At 40.8% G+C, this 12,320-nt stretch overlaps 1 protein-coding gene across 9 annotated transcripts in view; it reads right to left on the reverse strand.

Annotated features, from left to right (window-relative positions):
* EML5 (EMAP like 5) overlaps window positions 1-12,320 on the reverse strand; it is a 104,558-nt gene that overhangs the window by 33,811 nt on the left and 58,427 nt on the right. For 7 of the 9 annotated variants that reach the window (XM_079769178.1, XM_079769177.1, XM_079769179.1 and 4 more), the window contains 3 exons: window positions 5,479-5,631; window positions 4,211-4,342; window positions 2,649-2,737 (listed from right to left, as the gene is read on the reverse strand). In XM_079769178.1, coding sequence (XP_079625304.1) covers window positions 2,649-2,737; window positions 4,211-4,342; window positions 5,479-5,631 — 374 coding nt within the window. Of the gene's footprint in view, window positions 1-2,282; window positions 2,738-4,210; window positions 4,343-5,478; window positions 5,632-7,719; window positions 10,164-12,320 lie in introns of those variants that run through there. The other 2 variants (XM_079769183.1, XM_079769184.1) reach the window with 2 other exon arrangements.

Raw genomic sequence — 12,320 nt, forward strand, 5'->3', positions numbered from 1 at the left:
CGTCCCCAGGACTTCACCACATTATTATCTGTGTGCATGGGTTATGCATATATGCATGTAAGTTCTTTGGTTAATCTCTTCCCACCCATTCACTTTGAGATTCATCAGTCTTTCCATGTTTCTATGTCTCCGAATCTATTTTATTCATCAATTTATTTAGTTCTTTAGATTCCACATGAGTGAGGTCATGTGATACTTATCTTTCTCTGACTGGCTTATTTCGCCTAGCATGAAACTCTCCAGGAACCTCCATGCTATCTGCATAATATTCCATGGGTAAATATACCACAGCTTCTTTATCCACTCATCTACTAAAATTTTAACATGACATTATTAAAGATGTACTCATAGATACACTGTGTGTTCTAGTGATGAGCATACAGTGATAAGGAATAAGCTTATTTCTGTTCTTTAAATAATCAAGAAAGTTATTCTTACCTTTCACATCTAAATTTCTACTAATCTCTCTCTCTTCTCTCCCTCTCCCTCCCTCCCCCCCCCTCTCTCTCTCCATATATATATATATATATATATATATATATATATATATATATATATATATATATATATAAAATAAATAAAGAGGTAATATGCAAATTAGCTGGGACGCCAAAACAGTCATGACCAGCTCAGGAGGAGGCTGCACGTGCAGCAGGGTGGAGCAAAGAGCCGGGAACAGGCCTGCTCACAGAGAGCAGGTAGGCCGCCTGCAGAGAGTGGGGAGCAGGGTGGGCCTGCCTGCTTGCCGGGGCGTGCTGGCAGTCCTGCCTCTGCGCATGAGTTGCAGAGGAAACATCTTTTCTTACAGCTCATTGGCTAAGCTCCCTGTACACCACTTGCAGTGTTCTTGGTAACTTGCGTAATGAGAATCCAAGAAGGTGATCTAGGGTTTTTCCACCTCACTCCTAGAGGAAAAAATGAAGGTCCACTGCTGGAGGGGCTAAGAAATGTCACATCTTGCCCTAGCTGGTTTGGCTCAGTGGATAGAGCCTCAGCCTGCGGACCGCAGGGTCCAGGTTTGATTCTGGTCAAGGGCATGTACCTAGGTTGCAGGCTCCTCCCTAGCTGGGGCCCAGGTCAGGGTTTATGCAGGAGGCAACCAATCAAAGTGTCCCTCTCACATTGATGTTTCTCTCTGTCTTTCCCTCTCTCTTTCACGCTCTCTAAAAATCAATGGAAACATATCCTCAGGTGAGGGAAGGAGGGAGGGAGGGAGGGAGGGAGGGAGGGAGGGAGGGAAGGAAGGAAGGAAGGAAGGAAGGAAGGAAGGAAGGAATGAAGGAAGGAAGGAAGGAAGGAGAAAGAGAGAGAGAAAGACAGAAAGAAAGAGAGAAAGAAAGAGAGAAAGAGAAAGAAAGAAAGAGAGAAAGAAAAAGAAAGAGAACAAAAGAAAGAGAGAAAGAGAGAAAGAAAGAGAAAGAGAGAAAGAAAGAGAAAGAAAGAATGAAAGAGAGAAAGAAAGAATGAAAGAGAGAAAGAAAGAGAGAAGGAAGGAAAGAAAGAAAGAAAGAAAGAAAGAAAGAAAGAAAGAAAGAAAGAAAGAAAGAAAGAAAGAAAGAAAGGAAGGAAGGAAGGAAGGAAGGAAGGAAGGAAGGAAGGAAGGAAGGAAGGAAGGAAGGAAGGAAGGAAGGAAAGAGAAAGAGAAAGAGAGGAAAGAAAGAAGGAAAGAAAGAAAGAAAGAAAGAAAGAAAGAAAGAAAGAAAGAAAGAAAGAAAGAAAGAAAGGAAGGAAAGAAAGAAAGAAAGGAAAGAAAGGAAAGAAGGGAAAGAAAGGAAGAAAGGAAGAAAGAAATGTCATATCCTATGAAAGAGACATCTTGAAAATGCCTAAAGAACGTTGTCATTTTTTCATGGTGAAGGGACTGGAGTCTGTATTGATGAAAACACCTTGGCGGCTGCTGCGGCTAGCAGTGGCAGCAGCAGCGGGGTGAGGGGGGCAGCGCCTTCCCCTGATCAGCCCGGTCGCCTCCTGCAGAGGGACCCGACTGCAGCACGGGGAGCAGGTCAGCCATTAGTAGGACATCCCCTGAGGGCTCCCGGATTGCAGAGGGTGCAGGTTGGGCTGAGGGATACTCCCCCCACCACCCCCAGTGCATGAATTTCGTGCACCAGGCCTCTAGTACATTATAAGCATGTTTGCCAATTAATCACTGTTGGAAATTATGAACTTTTATTTACAGTCCCTTCCGTATTAAGCCACTTTCATGTTAAATTTGTTTAACCTCTCTTCCTCAGCCATGTCATGTCAAAAACTTTTGCTAACATTGTCAGGCACAAAACTGAACACAATGTTTTCCTTTCTTTAAGCAGGAATTTGCCAATAAGCATTTTAAGCATATGGGTTCCAAAAGATTTGGCCCCCATGCAGTTCTCTAATATAGGATGTCATGTCATCTACTTGCTATGGCATGCTTCCTGTGCTTTAAGGAAGTCATTGGAGCATAGCTGGACGTACAAGATGCTTTCTTACTACAGCATCTCTTCCTTTACCCATCAATGTGGTCTGACCCTGTAAAATAAACTCAGAAAAAGAATATCCATCATTTGAATAACCTGAGAACAGGCTTCATGTGTAACTAAATGAGAGTGGGCATCAGCTCTGTAACCATATTTAGTTGTATTGACTTACAAATTCTACTGTTTTCCTACCTCCATCCTGGGGATGGTTTGTCTTTTCCCTCTGGGAGCTTCAAAGAATAACTGTTCTTTAGCACCAGTGTTAACCTGTAAGAGCTTTCCTTAAGAAGAAGGCAAAAATATATATACATACATAGTCATATATTTATAATTTTATTTTTTATAATTTTATAATCTTAAAATAGAGACCATTACAAACACAGCATGAAAACTTGATATTATAAAGAAAAGTTTAATAAAATTCACTTTTACTATATAAAAACATGAACCTTATATATTAAAAGGAAGAATACTAGTTGATAAAAAATTATAAAAGTCTATGATAACAATTTAGAGATGCAAACTAAAACAAGAAATATCATTTTTCACCTAATCATGCCAAATATTAAGCCAGATTTAACAATTCCAATTGCTGCCATGGCTGTGAAACCTGATTTTGGGCACATAATCTGATACAGTTGTTCTAGAAATAAGTTAGACATTTGAATAAATTTTTCAAATGTGAAAAAATTACATATACAAATATAAAATATAAATACATATACATTTAGTATTATGTTTAACTTTTATGGGAAAAATTAAGCTTAAACACAAAATCCGTTTTCCTCTGCAGTCAACATATATTAAGAGCATTTGATTTTGTTACTTTCTATATAATTAAGTTCATAAGTGGTTTCATTTTTGTGTATGTCTACACATAAAAACTATTTCTGTTATCATGTGTTTTTTTAAAAAAAAACCACCTGGAAACTAATTTTGGAGCTTTTAAAATTTTGTTCAATAGTACTTGAAAAAAGCTGATTTACAATACTAGATTTATAGAGATGAATACATGAAACAAAAATCCTTAAAAATGGCCCTGGCCAGGTAGGTCAGTTGGTTAGAAAGTCATCTAGATACATCTAGTTATAGGTTCAATCTCCAGTCAGGGCATGTACAAGAAGCAATCAATGAATGCAAAAATAAGCGGAACAACAAAATCAATGTCTCTCTTTCTCTCTCCCTTCTTCATTTTCTCTAAAATCAATTTTTAAAAATCCTTAAAAATGGAGCATTTAAAATATTTAGCATTTATCCAAACTTATTAAACACTGTCATATACCATGCATTCTGCTAAAACACAAAGATATTAATTAAATTGTGTATGTTATGCAATTATGACTATAATTTTTAGAGAATGTAATTATATCAAACGATGGGGAAATCACTTTAAAATTCTCACTAACATACCTATTTTCCAAATTTTCAGTTACTATTTACTTCAAACTTTTTTGACAAAAACCAGGACAAATGATTAATATTATTTTGGATAATACTTAAATTATTTTACAAATTAAAGAGTTTACACTTACTGGACTATCATTTGAATTACACTAGGAGAAATACTGAAAAGTCTAAACTCATGGTATTTATCTTCAGATGTAAAATAAAGCAATGGAAAATAATTTTGAGAATGATATTTTCTTTTCACAATGCTTTTGAGCTCATCTGTTGAATCACTTTTTGTTTCTCTAAATTAGCAATACTAAATCAAACGAAACTTTTATAAAATAGTAAGTTATTTAAATTCTTACCTCTAATGTCCCAGTCAATATGGGTAATATAACTCGTAGCGCCTTTGCATATTCCCACTCTTTTACTGCTCATTACATTGTATATATCCACAAAGCTGTCATGGGATGCTACTGCGAGATATTTCCCAGAACCTGTAATTGTACAACTAGAGTTAATTGTGTTAATATTTTCTGGGAGAAACTCAGTTGTTTTGTAAGTTATAACAAGCTATGTGTGTCAAATGGTAGAAGGTAACATATTTTTAAAATATGTTCTAATTAACATGAAGTAAGTTTTGAAGTGTAGTGAAGTAGTTAAGTAGAAAGCAAATGTCAAAAATTATATACAATATAATTTTGGTACACTAAATATTTAACCAAAAAACAACAACAACAAAAAAAACGCAACCTTATAAATTTAAGAAAAAAATAGAAGTAAACTAACATAGGTAAATTTTGCCTTAACATTAGTAATTCCTACATTACAGTAGGTTTTCTTTCTTTTTTTAAAAATATATTTTATTGATTTTTTACAGAGAGGAAGGGAGAGAGATAGAGAGTCAGAAACATTGATGTGAGAGAAACATCAATCAGCTGCCTCCTGCACAGATGTGCCCGCAACCAAGGTACATGCCCTTGACCAGAATCAAACCTGGGACCTTTCAGTCCACAGGCCGACGCTCGATCCACTGAGCCAAACTGGTTTCGGCTACAGTAGGTTTTCTTATTAATAGTATATAGAAATTGATGAAACAAAAATATAATTTCAAAAGCATTAAGACTAAAGTGAAGATCGTCCCTCCAATCCTTTTATGTTACAAATGAAGAAACTGAAACTCAGAGCAGTGCCTGGGCCCAAGTCACACAGAAAATTTAGTGACTGGTTTGGCACTAAAGGTATTTTGCCACTGTTCTCATACAAGGCTTTTACCTGTCACCATACTGCCTCTTCTAGTAAAAAAAAAAAAAAAGTGAAATTCTTAGATAAAATAACAGTTAATAGCCCTGGCCAGTGTGGCTCAATTGGTTGAGCATGGTCCCATGCACCAAGAGGTAACTGGCTCAATTCCCGGTCAGGCACATGCTGGAGTTGTGGGCTCAATCCCCAATAAGAGGCATGCAGGAGGCAGTCGATCAATGTTTCTCTTTCTCCCTATCCCTTCCTCTCTCTCTAAAAAATTAATAAAAACATATTTTAAAATAACAGCTAATAAAAATCAGGCATTGATTTATTTACGCCATTGCCAGACCCAAGTTAATAATCAAAAGTGATTTCAATGGAATCTTACCTGGAGAGAATCGGATATCTGAAATAATATCTTTTCTGTGGTGAAAAGATACAAGATCCTCGAGAGTATCTGCATTTGCCATTAAGAAACTTCCATCACAGAGACCTACAGCTAAAGCTTTACCATCAGGAGAAAAACAGCAGCATCGTCCACCTAAAAGAGCAAGAAGCATACGTCAGGTGACTTTCTTTTATTAAAAAAAGTATGTATTTAAAGAGCCTTTAATTTCAAAGAGGATTCCTATACTTATTACAGCCTCAAATCAACATTAAAAAGGAATCAAGAGATCCAGGTAATAAGTCTTCTATGGAAATCAATGGTATGGAATTTTAAGCAATAATTAATACAAACCATTCATTCCCTCTTCTGAAAGTAACAAAATCAAGTACTGAGACTCACCTTAAAAGAAATTAAATTGTTGAACAAGAGTGAGAGTTTTCAACTAATATAAAAAGCCAATGACATATGTGGAAAATTTTTGGGGGGATGGGTGGTTACCTTTGTAGTTTCTATCCAACAAATCAGAAATTAAAGATATAAAGCCATCTTTATAAAAATGCTTTCAAATTTTAAAAAATCTGAAAATAAGCAATTATTAGTTTAAGCTAGCAATATCTATCTATACATGTTTCAAAACCACCCATGAAGAAATAATAATGTTAATATTATTTTATTTTTTCGAAAATAAGGGTTAGTGCTGCATTGGCAGCCACATAAAAATGAGCTTTCCCAATAGTAGGGGAAGCAGCAGGCACATTAAAATTCCTAAGACTGGTACCTTGTGCAAAATTTGGAAATGAAGGGATTGGGGTACAGCGGTTATCAAATGAAAAGTTATGGAATGAATTAGGATCAAGTAGTTATTTAATTATGAAGCATATAATGAAGAAATCTAGGCCATGGTTTTTGAGATTTAAGAGTCAAGAGATGACGACATGGAGCAGGGTGGCAGCAAAAGAGGTGATGAGAAATGGCAGGATTTGGATATTTTGAAGATAAAGCTGGCAAGACTTGGACGATGGACTAAGAGAAAAAGACCAAGTCAAGAAAGGCTATATTTTTGTTTGAATGGTGATTCCATTTACTGAGATGGGGAAAAATTAGGAAAGGTAGAAATTTTGGTTTTTACCCACTAAGTTAAGGATGTCTATGAACAACTCAAGTGAAGACATGACAGAGCCAGTTCTTCTCTGGAGCTCCAGGGAGAAGAGGCTGAGAGATAAATATGGGAAGCAGTATCATACAGATAGCAGCTACAGCCAAGATACTGGATACCAACTTATTAATTTACTAGAAGCCTGGTGTATGAAATTCGTGCACAAGCAGTATCATACAGATAGTAGCTACAGCCAAGAAACTGGATAACAACTTACTCATTTACTAGAAGCCTGGTGCATGAAATTTGTGCACTTGAGGGGGGTTCCCTCAGCCCTTGGAGGATATCTGACTGATAGCTTAGGCCCGCTCCCCATGGGGAGCGGGCCTAAGTCAGCAATCGGACATTCTTAGCACTGCCATCGAGGCAGGAGAGGCTCCTGCTACCACACCTGTGCTAGCCAGTCGTGGGCCCAGCTCAGGGCTTCTGTGGGAGTGAGCTGACCACCAGGGGGCAGCTCCTGCATTGAGCATCTGCCCCCTGATGGTCAGTGTGTGTCACAGCGACCAGTCATTCTGCTGTTTGGTCGATTTGCATATTAGCCTTTTATTATATTGGATTGCCACTCAGCTCCAAATCCACCCCTTTTGCCTGGTATGTGATACTGGAGCTGGACCCTGTAGACATTTTTCCTTTGCCAGCTGCCTTGATTTTGGCCAGTAGGAGGTGCTGAAGGGCCCCTTACAAGGCAAAAGCAGAAGGAACTTTTCTGGGGTGCTTATGGGGGAGTTTCTCTGACACCACAGCAGATCAGCCCTCTGGCAAGTTTCTTTTCCACGGGCAGGTTGTAGTTCCTGTGATACCCACACCCTCTCCAAAAAGATCTGAATCTCAGCCTGGGGAAAGAGGGAAAGAGTCCATCCTCTGACTTCATTCCTTGTCTTGTCCACTAGCCCTGTGGTGGTAGCTGCTTTCTGTAGTTGCTACTTCTACACCCCTTAAGAATCCTTTTTTCCAAACCCTTTTATTAGTTAACACTTCATATTAAATTTTCCCTGTTCAAATTCCTGGGGTATCAGTCAAGAAACTATTTCCTGTTTCTTGACTGATATAGAATTGGTACTGACGTGGTCATAGGAGACAGACCATTAAAGAGAGGACTTCTGGTATTGGTTTGGTCATATCTTTGCGTTTGAGCACAGTGCTAAATCTTTGCCAATGAGAAATGGGATGCTTAGTAATACAAAGTATGCACTGGCATAACAATTAGTTAAGTTACATCCTGCGATTGATTATGATACACATCTACTGAAATAAGTGCCCCAGGAGACCGAAAGGCCATTGTCCTTGACCATTACAAAAAGAACGATGACCACAAAGATTGTATTGTGCAACTGAGTGCATGGACATTGATAGAAAGAAGTAGTAAGCTCAGGTCTCAAAATTCTCAGCACGAGTTATGGTCTGAATAAAGAGAGAGCTTCCAGGCAAATCTTTTAAAAAAATCTCTGACAGGGCTGATATTGCTGAAAATTAAACACAAAGTTTAATTGTGTTGGTTTAAAATTTACAACTTAAAATCAAAGCCTCACCAAGTTTCTTATGTGAAAGTCAGGGCATTGATTGGGAAGAAAGGGAACGCTGAAAGTTGGAATGCAATCATCGGGCTGAAATCTGACAAAACGGAGAATCCTGAACATACATTCTGAGTCTCACTGGCCAGTGCAGAGACTGCTTGCTCTCCTGTCTACGAGAGGAGTGACTTTCTGAGGCAGAAGCCGTGGCAAGGAGATGCTTAGGGTCTGAAGAACCATCATAGCCACTCATTCCTCTGCTGTCACTAGTCCCCCAGCTTGGATCTCATCCCAGCATGCTCTAGGGCAGAGGTTGGAAAACGTTTTGATAAAGGACCAGATACCAAATATTTTCAGTTTTGTGGGTCATATAGTCTCTGTCACAACTACTCCGCTCTGTATTGTAGTGCAAAAGTAGACTTAGATAATACATAAAGGAATGGGCATGATTTTGCTTCAATAACATTTATTTACAAAATCATGGGCTAGGTTTCATCCATGGGCTAACACCTGTTACAAAGGAAGGACTCCCAAAAGCTTAGGGAGATAAGAATGTTAAAATAGATTTTTCATATGCAACCTGCACACCCACCCATGACCTACACCCTCCAAAAAAGTCTAGAAAATAGCCCCTTCACGAAGGCATTGAGAACTACATTGAGAGAGGGCAGCATCTGCATCCTTGATGAGCTCTGTGACTGTCCTCCTGCACGGGTCAGGAATGGGAGGTGTCTCCATTGACATGGGCTCCCTGTTTCAACCAGCATAACCTGGAGAGGCAGAGGCAAGAAGCATCACAACCACCAAATACGGCGTGTGTTTTTAGCAAAAAGGCAGCAGGGATGTAGTGATCATCAGAATGTGGTGGCCTGTGGGGATTTCTGTTGGTGGCTAATTTATCATAGTGTCTCCAGAAATGAAACAGATGAGGAGACTACTAGATTAGTGATTGATCTATATAATAGAAAGAACTCCATACTGGGTGACTAAAAAACCTGACTTAAATCACCACTTAAATACCACAACGGAGAGTTGCAGATTCTCAACCACTTTTCAGACCTGAGCCAATTTATACTCAGAGCCCCTTGATTAAAGGGGAGGCCAGGCCCATTAAGGAAGAACTCAGCATCTTTGCCACAGTATATGAAGTACATTTTCTTCCAAGCATCCGTGGCCACTTATTAGGATGACTGTGACTGAGAAAAAGAAAACAAAACCAAGCTTTCAGGAATTACCAGACACAAGCTCTGAACTGACATTAATTCTTGAGACTACAAAGTACTGCTGTTGTACACCAGCAAAAGTGGGCCTATGGTGAGCACGTGGTAGGTGAAGATTTAGTCCAGTTTTGAATCAGTGCACTCAGGTGGTCTGTGGACCTCACCCAATTCCTGAATTGGAATAGATATACTTGGCAACCGGTAGGGTCCTCTACACTGCCTCTGTGTGCCATGGGGTGAGGTCATTACAACAGGAAGAACTAAGTGAAAACCCTGGAAATTCCTCTCTCTACCAAGACAAGAAACCAAAGCAAAACTGCAAGCCTGACAACTGCCAACATCAGTGACACCACCTCCGACCTGCAACAGCAGGAGTGAGAATACCTGTCACGTCATCATCATGACTTGCCTGCTTGGTCTGGGCTCAAATCAGGTGGATTTCAAGGTTACAACTATGGATAATACGTTTATTCAGTAGTGACTCTAACTGAAGTTACTCTTCCAGATGCATTCTTCTAGATCTTTCCTAGAGCAAATTAGCGACAGCCCCTAGCATTTTGCATGCAGCCATCGCCCTGGTTAGTGCTTTTTTCTCCATATCAATTTGTAAGGACAACCACAAGCGGTTTGCTTTTACCTGGCTGGTATCTGTGTACACCTTCAAAGCCCTGCCTCAGGGCTATTTCAACTCTCCTGTTCTTTGCCATAATATAGTCCACAGAGATCCTGATCGTCTCGACATTCCACAAAACATCTCAATGGTCCACTACATTGATGACATTATGTTGAATGGATCTGGGGAGCAGGAAGCAACAAGTACTTTAGATGCCTTAGTAAGACATATGCAAATCAAGTGCATGGCAGATAATCCCACAAAAATTCAGGGACCTGCCACCTCAGTGAAGTTTCCGGGGACCCAATGATCTGGGCTATGTCAAGATATTCTTTCCACAGTGAAAGTCAAGTGGCGGCACCCCACATCACCTACCACAAACAAAAGGAGCAAAATGCTTGGTAGGCCTTTTTGGTAGCAACATCAACCACATCCGAATGAGCTGTTTCTACCATCTATCAAGTCACCTATAAGGCTTCCAGCGTCCAGGGGGGGCAGGCAAGCTGATTTCTCACTGGGCCTTATGACCCAGCAGATCCAGTGATGCTCAACGTGTCTGTGGTAAACAGGGGTGCTGCACGGAGCCTCTGGAAGGCCACCAAGGAGAATCACATTGCAGAGCTCAGATGTGAGAGAAAATCCATGCCCTCTTTTATAAATAAGTATTTTCCTTTTGAGAATCTGCTCCCGGTTTGCTATAGAACTGGTGAGAGAGTAAATGCCTAACTATGGGATATAGGTGACTGTGTGTCCAGAGCCTTCCTATCATTTCCTGAAAGTTTGTGACCAACCTAACCACAACTGGGTGTGCACAGCAGCAATCCATCAGGTGGAAATGGAGTATAAAAGACCAGGCTTGGCCAGACCTGGAAGTTACAAGTAATTTACATGAACAGGTACACCAGAATCCTTCAACAATAATTCTCACTCTCTGTCTATACCTCTGGCCTCCTCTCTCTCTGTCTATACCTCTGGCCTCATAGGCATTCCTTCTGATCAGTTGGCTGAGGAAGAAAAAAAACGTAACCAGGTTTACAGATGCTTCTACACAGTATGTTCGTACCCATCTGAAAGAACTGCAACCCCACGCAGGGGTGACCCTGAAGGACGCTCTGCCCAGACAACAGCTTCTGGCCTGGGTGGTGTTTCTCTAAGCAGTGATCCTGCCATTCAGCCCTGGCCTGTGCCCTCCAGCAAGCTTTCCTTCCCCAGGGAGCACGCGCACTGTCCCACCGAGGCCTGCAGCCCCCAGCGAGCTTCCTCACCACTGGCAGACCGTGTTCTGATGGCAGCCACAGCTTTTCCAAACTAGGTCTGAATCTCCATCAAGTTCTTTCTTCGTTCCCTCTCCGCAGCTTACTAGGGCTAGTGTCTGCCTTCTATTGTGGCTGCTTTTATAGCTTTTTCAGTAGGTAACCACATTTTACTAACTAACTGTTCTTTTTATTAAACTTTCCCAGTTCAAATGACTAGCATGGTCTGTGTTCTGACTGAACAATGACTGATGAAATACCTGAAGTGGGAGTGTACATATGGGAAAAGGAAGGCCAGGGAGAGAACCCCAGAAGCAGTCCTGCAGGTAGAGAGCGGGAAGAAGAGGCAGGACCATCAGAGGAAACAAAGAAAGAAGGCAGTCAAGTAGAAGGGGGAACCTGAGCCAAGTGAGGAAAGCATTTCAGAAGAGAAGGAATAATCAATTACGTCAAAATGGAGCTGTAGGTGGTTAAGATGAGGACTGAGAGCTGACCAAGAGATTGGCAGCAGGCTCATGGACCAACAGAGATAAAAGCCTAACTGCAGCGGTGTGTGACGGGAGCATCAGCTACTGTGCTCTGAGGAGCTCTGCCACAACGGAGAGCGGTGGTGCCTCCAAGCATCAGAGATGCACATTGTTCTCAACCCTGTTCAGCTGGGCGGGGGCAGAACAGAGCAGGTGGAAAGGTGAGTTTAAGTAAAGATTAATATAACAAGAATCCTTCAAAACTGAAAACAAAAACTCCCCAGGGATCAAAAATAAAAAGGGGGCAGAAAAGGAAAGCAATAGAATAAGGTCACATATTCCCGAGGGCAGAAGAGACTAGTCTTGCCTCAGGGCCTCCTGAGTAAAACTGGAATTTTTGAGGAGCTATATATTCACTAGAGGCCCTGTGCACAAAATTCATGCACTTGGGGTGTCCCTCGGCCTGGCCTGTGCCCTCTCGCAGTCCGGGAGCCCTCAAGGGATGTCCAACTGACAGCCAAGGGGAGTGGGCCTAAGCTGTCAGTCAGACATTCTTAGCGCTGCTGCGGAGGTGGGAGAGGCTCCCACCACCACTGCTGCGCTCACCAGCCATGAGTCC

The sequence above is a fragment of the Cnephaeus nilssonii genome (genome assembly GCF_951640355.1).
Source record: "Cnephaeus nilssonii genome assembly, chromosome: 4".
Lineage (NCBI taxonomy): Eukaryota > Metazoa > Chordata > Mammalia > Chiroptera > Vespertilionidae > Cnephaeus > Cnephaeus nilssonii.